The 22266-nt window shown below is 37.9% G+C and overlaps 1 protein-coding gene across 1 annotated transcript in view; it reads right to left on the bottom strand.

The window, feature by feature from the left end:
* Nucleotides 1-22266, bottom strand: part of LOC134790653 (neural-cadherin-like) — a 105620-nt gene that overhangs the window by 5322 nt on the left and 78032 nt on the right. The window contains exons 3-5 of the mRNA XM_063761524.1: nt 5964-6265; nt 2740-2876; nt 20-236 (exon numbers count right to left, since the gene is read on the bottom strand). Of these exons, the coding sequence (XP_063617594.1) occupies nt 20-236; nt 2740-2876; nt 5964-6265 (656 nt within the window). The remainder of the gene's footprint in view (nt 1-19; nt 237-2739; nt 2877-5963; nt 6266-22266) is intronic.

The following is a 22266-nucleotide window of genomic DNA, read 5'->3' on the forward strand; positions in this document are numbered from 1 at the left end:
AAAGGTATGTAATATTTACCTCAACGGACGTAGAAAACCCCCCAGAATCTTCGGTAGCCGTAACCACTAGCGAGTACACATGCGGCTGCCTCAGGTCTTCAAAGTCCAGTTCTTTGGCGAGCTTGACGATGCCCGAAGTGGGTCCGATGTTGAAGGTGCCGGCGCCCTGCCCCTGCGCCTTCAGCGTGTATCGGATCTCGCGGTCGGCGAACGATTTCGCTTTCACGGAGATGATGCTGGAAACAAACGATGTACATGTTTAAAATATCATTTAGAATCATATATATAAAATTGAAAAACCAGAACGGGATAAAAAACGAGGGAAGAAGCGAGATGGCGCCTTACAGATTTCTAAAAAAAGTTTTTGACACGTTTCTCGAATACGACGCACGTATGATAAGAAAAACCTGTTCAAATAAATTATCTACATATGGGAATAGAACTAGAGCATAAAAACTATCGCTTCCGATGCGTATTTAATTTACAATAAGGAAAAGAAATTTTCATAACAATCTTCATTTTACGTAATCGGCCATTTCTCGGCAACTCTCGATTGCTTTCGTTTGGCGGTGCTACAGATTAGACCAAATAATCCGTAAGTTAAAGTAAACTAAATTATGTTTGTCATGTTGGTATACAGGTATTTCTGAGTTTTTTTACACGGAGTAAAATAAAAAGTGCTGTCAACCTCAACCTTAGTCTATAGAGCCCATACGAGTGATTTATGTCATATATGACTTATCATTCTTATCAATCAAAGTAATTACTATATTATTATTATCAATTTGTATTTTGTTGTTTTAAATTTATTTTTGAGTTATATTATTCAGATTGACTTTCACGGCTTCGGCAAACATTGCCATTCGTCCGGGGAACGGGCTAAGAATGCTGAGATGGGCCAAAAATACAAAGTTGATAGTAAGTTATGTAGGTAGATTAAAGTGCATGTTCAGATATTATTGAGCGACCTGATAAAAATAAGCAAATGTACAGTCAGCAGTCAGCCAAATATCGTAATATAATTTTGTTGCCATAGAAATAAGGATGTGGTCCGATATAGTGGCGAAATATTGAGAGACAAAAGCGGCTAAATTCAGTGGTGGCTCGGACACTTAGAGAGAATGGGAGAGGATCGTGCCGTGAAGAGAGTGCAGGTACTTGGGACAGCAAAATGGGAGACGCCCGAGTGGACGTCCTAGGTACCGCTGAAACGACGTAGTTGCTCAAGACCTGCTCAACCTCGGCCATGGCGACTGGCGAGAGCTATCGCAAGACCGAGAGGACTAGACTACCTATGTTTGTATGAAAAGGCGATTTAAGAGCGGTGGTCGTCCATATTCGTCTTAAGGCGAAAATTAATCTAATGAACGTTTTTGCAACTAGGCTTCTAAGAACAAATAATAATTTTATCTTGAAACAAGTTTTAAATAAATACGTGTAGATGAAAAAATACAATCTTGCCTTTTATCAAATCACATCATTTTTTGACAAATTTGCGAATTGAGTTATCCAAATAACGGCTACAAATAAGAAATCCCTATCACAGTTTTAAACCATGGCAGGGTTGAATACATAATAATGTCGGTATTTAACTAAACATAAGACGAACTCTTTATTTCATTTACGCGAGCGGAGCTGCGGGCCCGTCTAGTATAATATAATGTACTAAAATAATAATGATATCAAAAAAACGACAGTTAAACCTAATAAAATTTACTTTTGATTAACCTAAAATAACAGCGCCTCCCTGCATCATACCTGGCTCAAAGTTCCCCATAATGCCTGCAGCATTCCCTCGCTGAAATGCTATGGAGACCTGTTGGACCAAGTATACGACCCAGAGCGAAGATCACCACCTCTCTCCCGCAAACGCTGGCCTATTTCCCTAATAAGTAGGCGGGTTTTTACGCTCCATGGCCCTGCCGTATCTAATGCCACCGGCACAAATTCTTACGCTGATGCCAGTGCGGAGTAGGTATTTAACCTAACACCAAATTAGCCCAACTTTAAGACTTTTTTTTATGAATAATCCTTAATTCCCCACAAAATTAAAGGGGTTGTTACTCCCGCTACGCCCGAGTGGAATACCACGCTTTTTAAACAAAACTGATGCGTTCCAATTAAAGATTTCCGCAATCATAGGCGACGCTTTAACTAATTATTACAGTGGTGTCTAATTGGCCGCGTCGCCACTTGCTCATTGCTAACGTCCTTTATTGGGAGCACAAGTCACTTGTGGCAATTAAAACGTCGTGATTTCTAGACTCTCGCAGGAAGATGATGAATTTTGTTTAGTTTTACGAGTAAGTATTAGAATGTTTAATCATTACATTGTTTAAAACAATGTCGTTTTGTCTGTCGGTTCGCTTAAATCGTAACAGCTTCAACAGACCAGATTAAAAAAATACACGATTAAAGCATCATCGCATCTTTAAAAACCTATAAATTCTGCATAAAATAATGCGACAAGATGATGTTATAGGCTGGTCATACTTTACCGTATAATATCTAAGTAGGTACGCCATATAAAGGTTTAAACTACGCAACGGATTTTGAATATTTGAATGCGGCTATGGATTGATTCAAGAGGAAGATTTAGAATTTAGATATATAATTTGTTTTGGTAAAGGTTTGTGTATTTGGTTGATATATGACAATGATTGCACCCTTGCGAAGACGGGGTAGGTATTTATTATAAAGGACTTTAAATGAATCCTTCAGCGGTAAAAGAAAACTTACTCAGAATCCTTCTTCTGGTTCTCTGCGATCTCGGCCTCGTAGCTGGGCAAGTAGAACTGCGGGGCGCGTTTGCCGCCCACGATGCTCAGGCGCTCCTCCGGCGTCGATTGGAAGCGGCGCTCGTCCACTCGGCCACTCTGAAATTCATATACGCCTTCATAAATACAACATACTTATAGCAGAGAAATAAAAACTGCATAGGGACAAGTTTTGATGGCCGCATTTCGGAGGCCGCAAATAGTACATTACTACAGAGGCCGGGACGAAAGGGGTTGCCGGCCGAAGACATATAGACGGCCGAGCGAAGCGAGGACGGATAGGTCTGAGCGCGGGCAACCCCATTTCCCGCCGAGGTATGTATAGTGCTTTTCTCAAACATGCAATGAAATAAATAAAATAAAAAATCCACGAAACCCAAGTTTTATTTATAGAAAAAACTAAAAGTAAAGTACACCCAAAATATAACCAACACGTACCTATATCATTATCACGCGTATGTTTTACACGAGTCGTGTATTTTTACTACCCGTATATTTTCATGTATCTTTGATTTTTTCGCCTTGTATCCGTCTGACTGTCGTTTTCGTCACATAAGTTTACATAGTCTTTCATGTTGATATCATGTTTCACATACATCGTTGCTTTATGCACGGAGTAAATAAGTATAATTTCCACAGTGTTGACGAATTTGTAGTTACATCCATTTAAAATATGCCACAAAACTGTTTCTAATAAACTGTAAGCCATTTTTCTTAGTTTCTCAAATAATAAAATTGCCATAAGCAACCATATACATACTTCGACTTTGACTTGGCGGCAGAGGCAGCAAGTTATTAAAATCAATTCTGCTTACGCTGCCAATTCCAACGCCTACGATTACAATTAATATTAATTTCATTATTTCGTCGGAACTCATATTAAAGTCAAAAAATCAACAACGCACCATAAATCCAATAAAACAGAATGAATATTTTTCAACTTTACCTCCATAACAATTTAAAAAATATAACTACGCGTGTTTGAGTAGACCTTTTTACCGCTAACGTTTAGATGAAATATTTTAAATGTTTTTATTTGTGTAGTTAAATTTATAATTTAAAATTATAAAATTATAGAATGTATTATTTATTAAGTTCATGTTGATTTTATACAAATAAAACTGCAAATTATAGCAAACTATGTTTTTTGTTTTTTTTTTTATAGGCGTAGTGGCAAAGTGTCATTACGAACCATAAAGCAAATACTGCCTCTAATTTTTTTTAATGGATGAATGCCACGATGCTGTGTCACAAATATCTGTGAAATGAAAATTAAAAAAGAGGACTTTGCCGGCCTAGACCTGCAAGATGTGTATGAAATTCCATTAACGACCTTTTGTCCTAGCCGCACCTGAAACGTCATACTTCACAGCCTATAAGGAACATAACATCAATATTTCATTGCATGTTTGAGAAAAATATATTACACGCTCTTATGGCTCTACAAATAAGATCGTGTCATCGATATTTTTGCGGCCTTCGTTGTGTAACATATTATTGCAGGTGACTGTAATAGTCAACAACTTTAGGTCAACTGGTTACTAAGGTGCGTGTGTGTAATGCTTTGTTATGTTATCACGTTCATATTACCGCGTTAAACTGGCCCTGTAATATAATCATGGACTGTATGCTTGTTTGCCACCGACATGGTATTAAAAAATATTCTTCGAGTATATAGATCATCATTAAATTCACCAGTATTAGGTAACCAAAAATTCCAAAACATAAAAGTTTGCAAAGGGAAAATATTTAACATAGTATCTCGAGCAATCAGAAAAAAACACGAAATCATCATAAAATTTGCACGTGTTCATTTTCAAATCTGCTTCCGTAAGCAATTCAGAATGTTAGAAGTAGAATCCCAGCTTAACTTTTACCGCGGAATAACGGGAAAGTCGAGTAAATCGTAAAACTCGGAGGGTCAGATTGCATTAAACAGCAACGTCATTATGGGTTCCTACAAGTTTCTTTTAATTATAATAATTGTTACGACGGGTACCCCCTGCTGGTAAGTCGCCTAAGGGACGCTTGCAACTGCAGGGGTGCAAGATAAAATGCCTCTGAACTTGCAGAACCCCTCAAACATGTTATATTAGTTGATCTTACGAATTATTTCTAGAGCAACGTATTTATCTATATTCTTCTTCTTCCTCGCGTTATCCCGGCATTTTGCCACGGCTCATGGGAGCCTGGGGTCCGCTTGACAACTAATCCCAAGAATTGACTTAGGCACTAGTTTTTACGAAAGCGACTGCCATCTGACCTTCCAACCCAGAGGGGAAACTAGGCCTTATTGGGATTAGTCCGGTTTCCTCACGATGTTTTCCTTCACCGAAAAGCGACTGGTAAATATCAAATGATATTTCGTACACAACTTCCGAAAAACTCATTGGTACGAGCCGGGGTTTGAACCCGCGACCTCCGGATTGCAAGTCGCACGCTCTTACCGCTAGGCCACCAGCGCTTTTTATCTATATTATGATTAGAAATACACGCTACACGTAACTTCTAGTTGTATAAATCGCAATGTCGGTTTTAAAATGTTAGTGATTTCCACAGAAACTGCGCAGGGTTATTCAATATGTTTAATATTTATTCAGCGGAATGTTTCTGGCTGGTTGGAATGTTTACAAATGCTACGGCGTAGAGCGCGTAGCGAGGGCCGCGGAGGCTCCCAACCGTACACTCGGTAAAAGTACACTCGAGCTATGAAACAAATATTGGATAACATTTTTACACAATCCTTACGCTTCATACATAGTTCATTTAACAAACCTTTTATTCACATTGAAGAAATTCTCTAAGTATTTGGATTATATTCCCCTATCTACTTAATAAATCAAAAATTTTCAACCCCGCCTCTAACTTCCTTTGTGTATATACATCTAAGGAGATGATAAAAGTGAAAAAAGTTTACATACACCGATATTTCGATTTTAAATAACGGCGCGATTCGGGAAATGAATTAGAGATTCACTAGATATGAAATAGTAAAGATATGTGACGTTCCGACGCCAAAAGGTACCATAAGGCCCCGGCTGAATATGGAGCGGCGTTAATAATAGCGTAAGCGCCAGCCGCCATAAGGTACCTTTTGCAGTGGAACGCCACATATCTTTACTATTTCATAACTAGTGAATCCCTAATTCATTTCCCGATTCGCGCCGTAAGTTTTGAGAAAATTACCTGATCTTCGGCCTTCACATATAACACGTACTCCATGTCCAACTGGAAAGGATCAGTGCCTCTAGTCCGGACGACGCCCGAGCGCTCGTCCACTTCGAATCTGCCGCCGGTCCTGTCCCTCACGATGAAGTAGTGGATATTGTGGTCCGTGTCGGGGTCTCGGGCCTGCAGCGTGAACACGGGGGTGTTGGGTGCGGCGTTCAGCTGCACCACCGTCTGCATCGGCAGCGGCCGGTTGATAAAGTACGGAGGCTCGTCGTTCACATCCTTCACGTGGATAATTACGCGTTGGTTATCCGTATCTGAAAACATTACACAATACCCCCTGTATTACTGCAATGTTCTGCCGCCAGAGTGCAGCACTAAGCTAGATAGTAAACCATAGAGTAACTTATACTGTGCCTTAAACTGTTTTTTAACAAGTTTTCACAGACAATAAAATATGACTTTGATGCATCAAGGCGGTTTGTTAACAAGGGCCTAGGGAAACGCGAAAATCGAAATTTAGTTATCTGCCTCTTTATCGCTCGAATATGCAAGAGTGATAGAGAGGTTAATAACGAAATTTCGATTTTCGCGTTTCACGGTAGACCCCCAGATTGTGATGGATAGTGGTAGTGGCGCCCCCTACGCAAGTTTGCGTAATATTCCCTATTATTAAAGTATACAGCGACGCTTGATGCTCAGAATGCCTCCCAAGCGGTATATTTACATTCAATTTGTTAAATATTCCTGTGCTTCACGGGTTTCATTAAGTTTATGTTGTCTTTGTTGAAATTAAACTCAACACGGACTTGAGCTGTGCATGTAACTTGGAGCAGGGAAGTTAATCTAAACAGGAAATTACGACATCACTCCAGGAAGCTCAGAGCAAAGGGACAAAGAACCTAACTAAACATGAAAGCGTTTCGAGCGTTATAGAAATTCTATATAAAAATTCTAGTATAAATAGCAGGGAGTTATGTTAAAGAGCACATTCCGGGCGTAAAGGACACTATGTAAATGTTCTCTTTGTCGTATTGTCGGGACAACGCTCAAAGGTATCATTACAATCGCTTACCACGCGCGGGCTAATACAAAACTCAAGAAAACCAATATAAGGACGTTCTCAGATTATAAAGGAACTAGAAACCCGTGAAACTGGTTCGCTCTAAAACTCTACTTGCCCACACTCACTAAACCATTGCCAATATGCGGCCTGTATACATAGCCCTGATACTTTTCGCTTATCGTGGCCAAATGCCCGCTCTGAATGCTAGGCGTCGTTACGTTTGGAATTAATGTGATTTTTTATTCGAAGCGGAAAGAGGCGCAGAATGTCTGTGGTCACAGTTTGTCTCTGGTTATTTCAGTATGTAGATTCACCGCTTATACGCAAAATAAAAACAAAATCCAATCTTCTAATCCAAGTAAGACAATTGAAACTAAGGGTGACATTCCATTTCTGACCGCAGCTGCACTACGAAACGCGTCGGTGTTATTGTCAATTTCCATAGTAAAATGAATGTGCTGCTGTCGTTGGAAATGGACTGTCACCTTAAAGAAATATTTGTAGTTGATTAGAAGCCGTCTAGATGATATTTTTCTTTCCCATACTTACATTTTAATGCCACTGCAGGGTTAGTTGCGTGAAAAAAAAAACACATGATATTAGTTAGTAGCCAATGTCACATAGTAAGTAGGTACAGGTACACCAACCCGTTCATAGAAATAAATCAGCAATCACAATTAGGTACCAACGCCCACACTGTTAACTGTACCTACATCTGTGGACCTTATGCCTTTTATAATACCTAAGGTCCACCGATGTACAGTTAGGAGTGTTGCTGATTGTACCATGAATAAAAATATGCAGTAGAAGAAGTACAATCAAAACTGGTTCAAAAATGTATCGACTCTCAATGTCAGGTGAATATTTCCATACAAAGTGACCAGTTTTTATTGTTCTGGACTATAGAGGAATCGTCACAAATCTTTGTCGCCTTAGAGCGCAATAACATCTACTACTTATTACTGACTGTTAGTAACGTCATAATAGATATTGTGACATCTTGCATAATTTTATTACTACCTATTAGAAAAAGGGTTGCCATGTCACGAGCTTTTACATCACAAATCGAACTTGCGTAGGTACATAATAAATAACTACCTGCACGATTCGGGAAATGAATTAGAGATTCACTAGATATGTTTGCCGTGGAACGTCACATATCTTTACTATTTCATATCTAGTGAATCTCTAATTCATTTCCCGAATCGCCCCGTAGTTCGTGTTCACGCGTGTCTGATACAAAATCCCTTAAAGCACTTACATATGAAACTTATATCACAGGGGTTTGACCACAGGATACAAATAACGCTATTATCAAACATTGCGTCTAATATCCTAGTCCCGTATTCCCACCGCTGTCCAAGTTGAACCGAGCATTCGCCGCAAATACCAGTATATATCTGATCTCGGGTTACGCGTATTTGTTACAGATTCCGAGATCCAGTCACACCGGTTAATCCATAAAGGTTGCAGCATTGAGCAGCGCTGAGCATTGAGAACAAGAGCCCTAGTATCCTTTTTGTCCGCTGGGATTTCGGTAAATCCGCAATATAAATCCGACGTTTGGTGTAATCCTATTCGGCGGTTCCGGTTTCGTGCCCAGTTTCACACTGCTCAAGTACATTGACCTCTAGGGCTATCCTCGTGGACTTGTATGTAATCAAGGGGCAGGCTAAACGTACAGCGGTATCACATTGTCACTGATACCTGATATCACAAGTAAAATGCATGAATCATCCGTATTTAGGCCAACTTTCGTTAGTCGTTAATCAGTAAGTATCCTATGTCTTCATATTACGCAATTGCTGAGTATATATATCATATCCTTATTGATGAATCGAATGGGGCTTAAAGTACAAGATGAGAAACGTATGCGTTTAACACGCTAACGGCTCGGCCACGACATCGAGCGACTTGCGACGGCGGGAGCGATAACCATAGGTTGGAGCGAAAGGTCCGATCGCTGTGTCACGCTCCAACCTATGGTTATCGCTCCCGCCGTCGCAAGTCGCTTGATGTCGTGGCCGAGCCGTAAGAAAGTGAATTAAAATAAGGCTAAAAAATACACGTTCTGAGATTATGATAGCCCCAATACCTACAGCGATAACAAGTGATACAATGAACGCCGACCGTCCATATTCAAACAAGGCGTAATTTTCAGCGGCTGCGGAAAATGCGGAACAATTTGTAAATGAGCAGTTTAACAGAAATTAATTTTCAACATGTACAAAAGTGTATGTATAAGAGTAAAGTTAATTACGTTGTGTGAAGTGCTGCACGAGTCCTGGTAATAAAATTACTTATTATATTTGAGTAGATACACTTTCATTTCATCGTACTTTTAATCGTTTCTCTCGAAAAATACTTTATGTGTTGCCAAGACTAACAAACGCGTACTCCAAAAAAAGTTATCAGATCTAGTTGTACCAAGAGTTCTGCAATAATCTCAAGTGACATTCCAAGAGTGTCCATATGACAGCAAGAACAGGGGTTTATTTTTATGATTCACAAGCATGTATGTGTCATGTCATAAGATGTCTATAAAACGTGTGGAATAGAGCCACTAAGCACTATCAATTTATGACGCGACTCTTCTGTATTCATAGGACCCATAGTAAACGTTCATGAATCTAATATTCATAAGGGTTTACTGGGATATCGTCTGTCTCTAGTTTCTCATAATAGCTACCTGCTACAATAAGTACCTCGTTCTTAGGACACTCATGTTCGAAGTATCCTAAAATATTAATACCTGTCTTAAACTATGATGAAATATTTATTCATTTTCAAATTATCTTGAATTCCCAACATCACCTCAAATAACATCTAATACAATAAACAAAAGCTAACTGAAACATAGTTAAATCTACTAGGCATGTTTAATTCATTTGTTTCACGATTTATTTCCGCAAAACTATATACATAATTCACATGGCTTCTTTGACAACAACAGAGGCGAATGGCCGTCTTGGGGTGCAACGTACATGGTTACAGAAAACTGGACGGTAGCCAAAAATAACAACATACGCGTACCTACAAGTTGTACGTAGTATGTAGTTACTCTACGCTACGGTTTTGTTCGAGAGGACTTAAATTTGTTCTGCAGTTATTTTTTGTACAACCAATAATGGCACTGATACATTGCCGATACTTTAATAATGTGGTTAAATTTATAATACAGTGCCATCTAGAATTCTCTAGATGCTCATCATGGTTAAAGTGAGGTTTATTAATATGCCTAAGAAATGCTATTAAATATTGTAGTTTTATTTATGTTTGTGACAGTGATTAAACTTCTTAAGCACTAAGTATACGATTTTACTTATTCGTGAGACTCTAAAGTCTAAAAATATCGATACGGACAAAGTTCCAAAAATATGAATTCACTCTCTGTCCGTGTGTCTGTCTGTGTCTGTTGTACCTACTCAATACTACTTTGTGTACAATAAAGTTTAAAATAAATAAATACACTACCTAGTAATATAGACCTACCTTAATAATATAGAATTTCTTTTCACGTATATTTGACACTTACTATGTACCTATATTTCATTTCACCCCGAAAAAATGTTCACACTTCTAGTTTTTTCATAGTAATCCCGGAGGACAAAGACAGCTTGCTTCCCGCAGCTCCGCGAAACCACGTTTGCCCCCGTTTGGCTGAACGCCAGTACCCATTGATAATATCTACTCTGGCTGAGATAAAAACCTTCCCCTCCCAAGATTATGATAATCTTAATTTATTTCCAATTACTCAAACCACATAAGCTGACAGACCAGAGACCTCACAAGCAATTATTTAATAAAAGTAGACAGAAAAAGGGTAGTCAGACGGGGCTATATACAAGTCCGCGGGTAAAAATGGGAAAAGAAACGTCAAGTCGTATTTATCACTCCAAAATTAAAGGTTTGAAATCGAATTGCACGTAAAAGCCCATTATTATCACATATTTATCAATTTTTCGATCTTAATATCTCTTATTAATTTGTATTGGTTTGTTTAGTACCAACTCTTGTAAATTCTCAAATTGAATTTCAAATGATAAGCACTCAAGAGTCGAATTTGAATCATAATAGAATATGACGAGTGTGTGATTTGCATAAATTTCAATTTCTCACGTGGCAATACGCTTAATTATCAAGAGCAGTGACACTCGGATCCCGTGAAATACGGCGGGTTTTAATATGGTGGCGTGCAAAGCAAAGTTCAGTTCGTTCCACCTGTGGGGGGTGATATTCTGGCCGTTTACGAATCAAACGATGAGGCAGAACAGTGTAAGCGCGCTCTCCGATTGCATACATTTGTTACGAATTTCGAGGTCACAGTTACGCTGGTAGGTACACTTGAACGTACTCGGCTGCATGGTAGGAAATGTGAACTAGAGAGGCCGGGGAGATTCCTCATCCCACCTCTGGACCGTGGGTGAGGGGGTATTCTCCAATGGGAGGATAGCATATCGTAGGCGCATAACGCATGCGTACTCTTTCGCCTCGTGCTTCCCTCGTGGTTGCTCCTGGCGTGGCGACTGAAACAATCAGTTTATACGCCGACGACTTTTATGTTTAATATATGAAAGGTATTTCATAATGAGTCAGAGAGAATGTGACGGTAGGGTCTATTATGTCGACAGACAGGATTAACGAATGCTTATAAAGCGAGGTGTTGATTTGCTTGTTTAATGAAAAGCAAATAGTGAATAGAATCAGGCGTTACTTTGCGGAAATCCATATTAATTAAAACCAAAATATTACTTTGATAATCCGCGAAAAGATAACGTGCTAGTCAATCAGTGCTAACCAGTTATACTTACTTGCGTATTTTTACATGCAATTAATATTCCCACCCTCCCACCGCAAAAATAAATACGCAAATAAATATAACAAACCACCACCAATAGTAGATTGTTAACCAAGGGTTGAAAGGAACCCATTTCTGTCGAGGTAGTTTGGCGCTCGAACGCAGTGAGAGCGCCAATAGTCCGAGACGGAAATGGTGCCTTTCACCCGAGTTAAACACTCTACTTTTCATATCGAATGCGAGGAAACCAAACAAGACAAGGCAATTTCGCAAAATCAGTAATTGAAGTACCCAATAGACCTACGGCCATGATATTTTTCTTTAGGACTTACTTGCCATCGGAGACTTTACATGTGTGAAGATTAATAACCCCTAGCGAAAATCATTTAGATTGCAATATTTACAAAAACACACATTTTTAACAAACTGCAGTAATTTTAAAATGATTTGTTCATTATAGTATGAAAATCAGCGGGATTGCCTCTTACTTTTTAATTTTATACTTTTTCGTTCTAAAAGCCGCAACAGACTACCAGACCGCACCGCGACCTTGGTGCGCCGCACTACGTAATAACATAATAAAAGTATTTTAAATATTAAATAACAATTAAATTAATAATAAAAGATTTTTTTATCTTGTATTTTATTTATTTTCATGAATATAGTGCTAAATAACTTTAAAAACCAATTTAATATCGTACAAACGTTTAACTGTGGCTGTATAAGATTCTGCCTTTGCTCATTTACGCAAGTGTAAGGTTTAAAAAAATATTTTTGGTGTATTCCTTTTGGTTCCCGCCTTATGAAATCGAGTAAATAGAATTCAACGAAAGAAATCAAGAATAATTAGTTTTTAACAATTTACTTACATCATTTTTTATAAAAAAAATGATCAACGTGGCATTAGTAAAATTAAACAATTACCAATTGTTCCAGGCGAGGAAATAAAGACACTATTTTTCCATTTTGTTTCCACCCAGTTGTTCGTGGGACGGGGACGCAGAGGAGTACACCACTTTTCTGCGCTAGAGCATAAACGTATCACTTTCTGCGCACCTTTTAGAACAACAACGACCCACTTTCAGAGCATGAGATATGAAAAAGAATAATACTCAATAAATAAAGCAAAAAATAAAGATGCAACAAAGTGCATGTGGGGCAAACGGGCCGTAATTTCACTACTAGGTATAAAGAGCATGTTGCGTCATTTAGACATTACACTTATTAGATACAGGCCACACTTTATCTGAGAATCATTCTTTTGATACTTTACATGTTTGCGAAAAGGGATTGCGTTTGGGTGTTCTGGAACAACTGGAAATAATTAGGTACAACAATAGGGGCATGATTCTTAATGAACAATTGAATGTTGCGTCGCCGTTATTACGAATTTTTCCATCTCACTCACACTTGCACAGTAGGGGGAGTTGTCAAGGTATAAATATGGCCGACCATTCTAGACAGGTCATTCAGTTGCCGGGCGTCAGACCGTCAACAACTCCTGAGGATGCCTCGTAGAGAGGCGAAACACGTGTCGAGTATTATCCTTTTGGTGGTGGTTTGTTATATTTATTTTTGCGGTGGGAGGGTGGGAATATTAATTCCATGTAATAATACGCAAGTAAGTATAACGGGTTAGCACTGATTGACTAGCACGTTATCTTTTCGCGGATTAGCAAAGTAATATTTTGGTTTTAATTAATGAAAAGCAATAAAAGTTCGGTTTATTTAAGGTTAACTAAATTATTTATACCTCTTTGGCCTTTATTTTGTCCTGTCAAAAATTACTATTTAACACTTGCCGCCATAGCTTTTGGTTTGCGAAGTGTATGTACCGAGTCATTAATTTAATTGTCAACTGAATTGTACATAGATAAAATAGGGACTGGCCAAGTGGTAATTGAACCTAAGGAGAGACATTTACGATCAGACGATCACTAGGTATCTATAAACACATTTTAAAATCACTTCAGTATATGCTAAAGCAAAATATTCGACGCCAATGGTATGTTTTTTTAGCATTGGTAATGATTTGACGTCCAAAATTATTAAGAAAAAAGAAAGATATTTTTGCAATAACCGACCTAATGAAACTTGCTGCAAACTTCATAAAGATGTGATCAATCAAAATTAAAATTTATGTAACACTAAAGTGATTAATGACGAAAGTCGGTGTTTCAAGCCACTTACAAAGGAACGAGAAATTAATGTGACAATTTAAACTTTGATACCTATTATGCCAGACAATGTAAGTACCTATTTATAAATACCTGAAGATATTTGAGTTAAATTTTCTGCGTGTACGTACCCACCTAACCCCTCGTTTGCTTAGACACGGATCCGTCCGTGCGTGGGAATTTTAATCTATTGTTTTTAATGTTAAGGTCACCTTTTAAATGATCAAAGACAGGCAGCATACGAGGGATTAAGTGACCATTAGTAAACTTACTACATTAAGATTAAATGTAGTTCCAGGTTTAAACTGCTGTAAGGCACCCATATCACCTATTTTAAATTAAAATAGATAAGTACATTCATAGGTAACCTATAACACATCAGTCATAAAGACTAATTGACTGCGCCTAGCTAGACAATCAAATATTAAATGAAAACTTATCATGCTAAATCTAAATCTAACTATCGATCGTGGCTGTCTGGCTGGCCGGCAGCAAATTGAACGGGGGCAATTTATTGCTGGCGTTGCGATACCACAGAACGAGGTAGTTGTACAAAATTTATATTATTAAGATAAAACAGGGTAGGTACCTAACGTCCGATTACACCAAGTTTATATATATCTAGTTTAGGGCTAAGTGATAGTTTTCATATTTTTTATTTACTTTCTCAGTAACATAACAGTCCTTTTTCTAAGCATTATATTTTGAGTAACATGTAAACCATATGTAAACCATATAGGTATATTATGTGACAGTGTCACTGAAACTATTCTTAGTGATATGTACCTACATAAACAACATGTACAAATATGGAAATAACTTTCCTATAGTTTTATGGATATTAGTGGTTTTCCATTAGAAAAAGGTCCTTTCGCACGTAGAACAAGAGGACATTTTTCTGAGGGAAAGCCACATGAAATCTACGGGAAGGCAATGTTTATGAGAGTTAACTCATATTCATATGAGAGTTCAAACTATATATTATACATATATACCTATTCCTAATATTTCGTTACTTCAGTAGTGTGTAGCTTGTTTAATTATATAATTATAGCGAACCCCTAATCAGTTACTACTTCGGATATGTCAAGCGATGACAACACGTAATATGTAACGTTTAATTTTACAAATGAAAACTAGCAGAAGTGACACTTTTAATTCATAATATTAAAATACTTTTTTATTGGCGTCCGGTAGGCGGTCGACACAAGATGATTTAATGACAGACTACGAAAGTTAGATAGATATAAACTTTAATATACGACAAATATAACGTTTTGGATTAGCTATGTCAGTGTCAAAAGTGACGTTTTTGTTTGAAGAAACTGACAGCTAATCCATATCGTATTTAGACGTAATATTTGAAGTACCTATCATAAAGTTCGAATCGGGCCGTTACAGCCTTACTTATGTAGGGATTTGTACAAGTTAAAACGTAAATGCCGAACTAAATTGAGCACTATCCAATAAAAGGAAACTAGTTTGAATTCGTTGATCAATTTTCCGCTCTCCGCCGCCTTATTCTGCATTACATTACAGCGAGTGCAGTACCAATTTCAAGACCCATAAATTCAACTGAATTCGAATTAGACGACTATGTAACGGCAGAGCTATGTAATATAGAAGTTTGATTTATTTTACCTCCGCTTAGTTTCTTACTTATTTCATATTTTAACTACCTATGTAAGTTTCATTCTGCAGTATAAACATAGTTGATTTGTGACGAATCCTCGAAAACAATTAGATCTCAAACCTCTACTATCAATCCAAATTGACCGGTGTTTTACCTGAAAATAAAAAAGAAACACGTTAATTATTGTATGAAGTATGACTAAATAAATACAAACTTAGTAACAATTTAGAAGCTTAGTGAGTACTTAAATCTTCTAGGGCAATTAATAATGGTATGTTGGCATGAAAGGTATTATAAAATTGTTAAATCTTATTCCATTTAATATAGAGAAATGTCGCAAAGTTTTCGTGAAATGAAATAGGTCACAATCACAACCGTAGCGTGTAGCTAACTATCATTCTCAGGAGACTCCCAGTCCCGACTCAGCTTACAAATTAATAAATTATGTTGCCCATGTAACAATCTGATATACAGGGATTCAGTAAATTTAATGAGGAACCCAACGCTAAACACAGGGACAGGTGACAGAGTTGAAAACCATTCTAACAAACAATTATTTTACACGACTGCCCTAGCACACAAAGGAACTCAAATCACAATTTAAACTTTTTAGGACACGTGTACTCGTTTGCGGTTTAGAAACAATTTAACTTTTTTGGTTTATGAATTATTTTATTACAGAAATAAAGATTTTTGTTATTTCCGGAAGGTGAAGGATTTGGTATACTTTGACACATGAACTAGAAATCAGTACCTAATACCTGAATTTCTGTATGGCCTATAATCTAATAAAAAATACATAAGCAGTAAATGTAGACCCTGTGGGTGTGATACAGTTCAGAGCGCTATTTCGAGGTGAAACCTGACTGAGGGAGCCCTTCAACAAAAAACCTGAACTCAGGAGCTGAAAATAAATGGAAACAGCTGAGAGTTCCTGTAAGTTTACCGTCATTATTACGACGACAATTAGTATCTAAATAACGGTGAAAACCATAGTACAAAATTGCGCATTGCACGGTCAGTGAACGAGAACATTGTGCATGACGCTACTTATTTGTTACCCGATTATTATGGAACGCGCATACCGGAGCAGAAACATGGCGACTAAAATTAGAGTCCGCACTAGTGACATTAATTAATACTAGACCGTCCTAACTGCTCGTGAAATACGGAAGCCGAAATATTAACTGACGGGTTAATGTTGTGGAAACGCGAAATATGTTTTGCGGTACTTCTGGTCATATTTACACTCCTTAAATTCGAAATAAACCCACTCGTTTCCAGCGGGCTCAGCACGGTTCCATTTTTATCGTCTATCACTATGCGCGTCCCTTTCGCACTTACGTACTTGTTAGAACGTGACAGGCATGGTGACAAGGGATAAAAACGCGACCGTGCTAAGCCGCCAGGTGAGAAAATCCGGCTTTTAAGTTCCCTTTCCTTTCTTTTCCCAAATAACGTCGTATTCGATTTTTGTTTACTATGTAATCAGTTGAACAATAATAATTTGTTTACTATGTTATCAGTTGAACAATAATAATTAGGTAACAGCATTGATTTGTTGATAGAGTTGGGTTGTGTACCATTTTTAGCACCACTAAATTTCCAAAAATGTTTGTTTCTCGGTTCTTTCACAGATGAGACGACCCTACACTTCGATGTTTACGAGATCAATTACAATTTGCCTAGCTTCAGAACTTATGAATTTCAATGGCTTCTATTGCGGCGAGAATGGCATTATGTTATGAAATTAGAATCATAACGATTGTATAACCACCCCAATATTTGAATATTTAACAAGCTGATAATTATCTATTGTCATAAAAATGACGTATTGCAATCGATTAACGAAAGCTAACTATTGCGTGTCTTAGTCAATTTGCCGGGTCATTTCCATTTCCGGGGCGGTAGTGTAGAATGCTGCCCTCGGCGCCCTGAAGGAACTAACCAGGCATCCCTACTAACATATGCCCTTTCGTACGTTCGAGGTCGCATACGGGCCCTTCATAATAAGGCAATTAAATAGTCAGTGCGGGGCTTCATTAGGCCGATACGGGTTTCCATCACCTTCAAACCTATCAATTCCTCCACCCATACTTGAAATGGACACTGGCGAACCTGGTACAGTACTTTAGGTTCCACTAATTACTTTTTCATTTAATCATTTTGTCTTATTGTCTACATCTTTTTATGTGTAAATGTATATATAGTTATAACTTACAGCTCTATTACATATTCATTACATTAGATGTTTAAATAATTATGAAGGAAAGAAAATCTGATAAATCACAACGATTGTTGTAGACCAACTGGTACAAACCCTTATCTGACTTTTAAAAATAAACAAATATGGTTAGACATTTATCTAAGAAGAATTCCGGAAGAAGAACCCACATCACAGAGGCAATAAAGCGCTTTAGTTGCTTTCCTTATTTGTCAGAGGCAAACAAATAATACAATGAACATTCATAAAATTCGCTTATTAGGCATAGTTATTATTTACAAACCTGCGGACCTGCGGTAGAATTTGTGCAGTTAAATTACAAACTGTTATTTTTCAAAATATTTGAACGTTCGGCCATAAATAGGGTTTGCGAAAAACATTTTAAATCCAAAAGTCTATCAAAAGCCGGGCGGATGCAAGTATAGTGGTAAAAGCTGCCCAATTTCCCGGAGTAGAGCCCGAGGCGCGCGCTGAAGGGCGGAGCGGCGCACAATGAAATCTCGTCTAACTGAAAAGACGTGCAATTGACAGTTTTGGCGATGCCGACTACACCGAAAGGGAGTCGTAAATTGGCAAAATCATTAATAATTTTTTATGATGAGCGCCGGAAATTTTCAATGAAATTGCATAACTAAGCAGCTTCCAAGTTCTACTGTAAACGTTCCAGAAGGGAATCCTCATAATTTCATTTCGTGGGCGAGGTTCGGTTTCGAAATGAGTTTGTAGCCAAGCCGCCGTTATGGTTGTATAATCAGGCTTTTAATACAGTGATGGAAAAAAAAAACATTTATTCGGATGAAATAAACCCTACTTTACAGATGTTTATCTTCTGCCAAACTGCAGGGCAGTTTGTTGGCAGAGGGAACTCCCTTAAAACATAGATGGGTAGACTTAGCTAATTGCCTAATTAATTGTTAACTTAAGTACATCTTATTGCTTATGCTGGTAACTTTAACTTAATTTTGTTTAATAAAAACATTTTCATTTTAAATTTAAACATCCTAACTGATTTACATTCCCTTATTTCATACGGTATTTCATTATACAATTTTGTGGAGTGGTACTGATAGGAATTGTTTCCATGCTATGATTTCTTTCTACTAGAATGTAATTATCACTCCTACTATATTTTACGAACTATGCCAATATGTTAACCACAGCGGAAAGTAGTCCTCAAATGCGTTTAGGGTGACACGCGAATTGTATTGTCTGTTTGTCTGTATAAACGAGGAGTATCATTTATTTCCAAAACGATACGTCATGGTCTTCAAATAGATTTTACTTATTAAAACAGGCTGCTATAATTTATGGCGAGGTTAAATAGGTATACGAGTATGTACTAAATATACAATTTGATTAAAGATTGATATTATTTTATTATTAAAGTAGAGATTCCTGAAGGTTGTCTCGTCATAAGAGATACCTAGATAGTTTTTCCATAAAATACTGATACCTTTTATTCACCAAACCTTTCATTTTAAGTAGACAAAGTAAACGTTCAAAGAATCACCGCATTACTTATATAAATAACCACGCATAAGCCCAAAAATAATTTCGGAAAGGTGTTTATTATTTACTTAGGTACACCCCACGCGAACAATTTAAGGGCTCCCATCAAGTCTCGGACGACAATGGTCAAGCCCACGCACGTCACTTCAAACAAAAACGCCAAGTACACAAATTATTTACACAAGTATCTCCTAACAATACATGAGTATCATGTTTAGACACTTGGCTCCGATTATATCGACGAGAAAGAGGCGTCAGGAATTGGTATACATTCTAAGATGTTAATGATCGTGGCAACTAAACTCAAAGGTTAGATGGATCTCTTGGAATAACTTCGCCTTTGTACCACATTTTCTGTAAATTATTGTATGACCATGAAGTGATAGATTGTAAGAATTGTTTTGAATTTACAATTATTTATTTATTCCGAATCAGGAGATCCATGTTAGTATCCAGTTTTAGTAGATAAAACAAATGTTAAATTAATTAAGGTTTAGAGACATAAATAGGTACAATTATAATTTGAGATACACATAAAAAATAAATAGACATAAAGTTTGCCATATAGCGGGCAAATACCATCCATCCAGATCCATCAAGATATGTAGCCCTCAGACTAGATGGAGCGATGACCTTCGCAAGGCGGCTGGCAAGAGCTGGATCAGAGTTGCCGCAAATCGTGCTCAATGGCGTGCAATAGAAGAGGCCTATGTCCAGCAGTGGACGAGAGTAGGCTGATGATGATAAACACTTTACAGGGTGGAGGGGTTTAGTCCGTAGGCGGCTGGGAGGAAAATCTCAGCCGAGTCGGGCATACTGCCGGATACCGGGCGGGCAGTATCCAATGAGGATTACCTCCACCTCTGACAAAAAAAAAATATGATGATGATGATGATGATGATGATGATGATGATGATGATGTAGCCGACTGTACATTCATAACAAAAGCCACATTTTCTACGAAACGGGCTCGGAAAAGTCTCGTCTAGTGTTATTGGAAGAGCTCAGAAAGGGTATCGCTTTAACCGCTTACTTAGAAATACTACTCCAGTTAGAAACATGCGATAAAGTTTCAGCCCTAAATAAATATACCTAGTTGAGTAGGTTACAAGCTCGCGTAGTTTTATGAAGACATTTTTCATGTCCGCGTTGTCCATATTTCATGCGCCACTTATGAAACAACTTTTAAGCACTTCAATTTTTAATTTAAACCGATAACATTATTTCAATGAAAAGAACTTTTATAGGTACTTAAGAAGCTGATAAATATATGGTCACAAATTTTACCTAATGACGTTATTGTTAACTAGTGTGTAAGCACAATCAGCCTTTTGATTAGAAGGATACTAATAACAATCTATAACTTAAAACTAAAAAAATGTGTGCAACGTGTCTTACATCTAACGAACAAACTGTGACTAGTTAGGTACTGTCTATGTGCGGAACACCCTCGTATAAAAGTTCAGGTGACTACATATAGTACCGGTGTAAAGTGTTCACAATGAACACCTGTCGTTAGATCGTTACGGCACGTGCCCCCTGCACACAGGCTGATGATATAGAACTTATCGCATCTAGCAGAAGAACGGCGTTAGTGACAAACGGGTGTTACCATAGATATTGACGCGAAATTGTTTTGAGTCGTCGCGTATCATAGTGTATAGTTTCTACTGACCTCGTTGGCATACCCAGATTGGTGCTTTTTGGATGAAATCGTCCGCTTACCGCAGCGATGCTATTAGAAATTGAGTCGCTTAACTTCAAACTCGGGTAAATCCATCTGTCAGATTATGCGATTTTGGTATTAAGAAAAGGTAATAGGGTAGATATTTGCTGAGAGAGTCGAATAGATTTACCCGAGTTTGAAATTAAGCGACACAATTGATAACACGCAATGTGTCGAGTCGCGTCATCTAGCCGAAAGAAACCGAGTAAAGATTTTAACTTGCATGACAAGAATTTTTCCGGCTTAAGGCTTATAAATGTAGAGACTTAGCGTCACTTGCACCATTCCAATAACCCGTGGTTAACCCGTTAAACCTGGAGTTACCATGGTTACCAGTACAATTTTACACTAAGTTAACGGTTTAACCGCTTAACCCCGGGTTAGTGGGATGGTGCAAGTGGCCCTTAGACACACTGCATATAGCCAGCAGCTTAACAGACTGGAAGGTCAATACAGAAATGATACCATCCTCTGACCACCACGGTATTGAATATAGTATCAATTTAAATAACAACAATATAAACAGACACCGCAACGCACCACCAATACAGCTAATACTGAAACAAAGAGCAAACGACCGCCCGTATCTCTAGCGAGGACCGATTGACTCAAATCAATTACAGAAATACACAAAAAAAAAGTGGCCCTTAGAGGCTTATAAACTCACTGTAATAGATATGACTTTTAGGTTCCGAGCGCTGCGCACGACTAATGATACAGCGCCCACGGCGCGGCGAGCAGTAGCCGTTCATTCCGCCAAGTGCACCTAATTACCACTTGCTATGCAACTTAAGAACAGTTTTATGTCACTATGAATTATCTATGTAGTTTTTGCAATAATGTATTCGTAAGAAGATATAACCTAAAAAGTGCAAGTATAAGAGAAGTAACCCTATCTAACAAATAGTAATACAGGAAGTATTCCCATGGGCGACAATCGTGACACGGCGGTGATATACCTGCAATAATATGTTACTCTTCGAAGGCCGCAAAAATATGTGACATGCTCTTATGGGTCTACACACCTACACTACAAATAAGATCTTGTCAGATATTTTTGCGGCCTTCGTTGTGTAACATATTGTTGCTGGTGACTGTACATATATGTAGTATTATAGGCCGAGGTGTTCAAAAGTATCTGAACACGCACTCTAACTCCTTGACAATAGAGGCATGTTCACATAT

This window comes from Cydia splendana, chromosome 5 (assembly GCF_910591565.1).
Source record: "Cydia splendana chromosome 5, ilCydSple1.2, whole genome shotgun sequence".
Lineage (NCBI taxonomy): Eukaryota > Metazoa > Arthropoda > Insecta > Lepidoptera > Tortricidae > Cydia > Cydia splendana.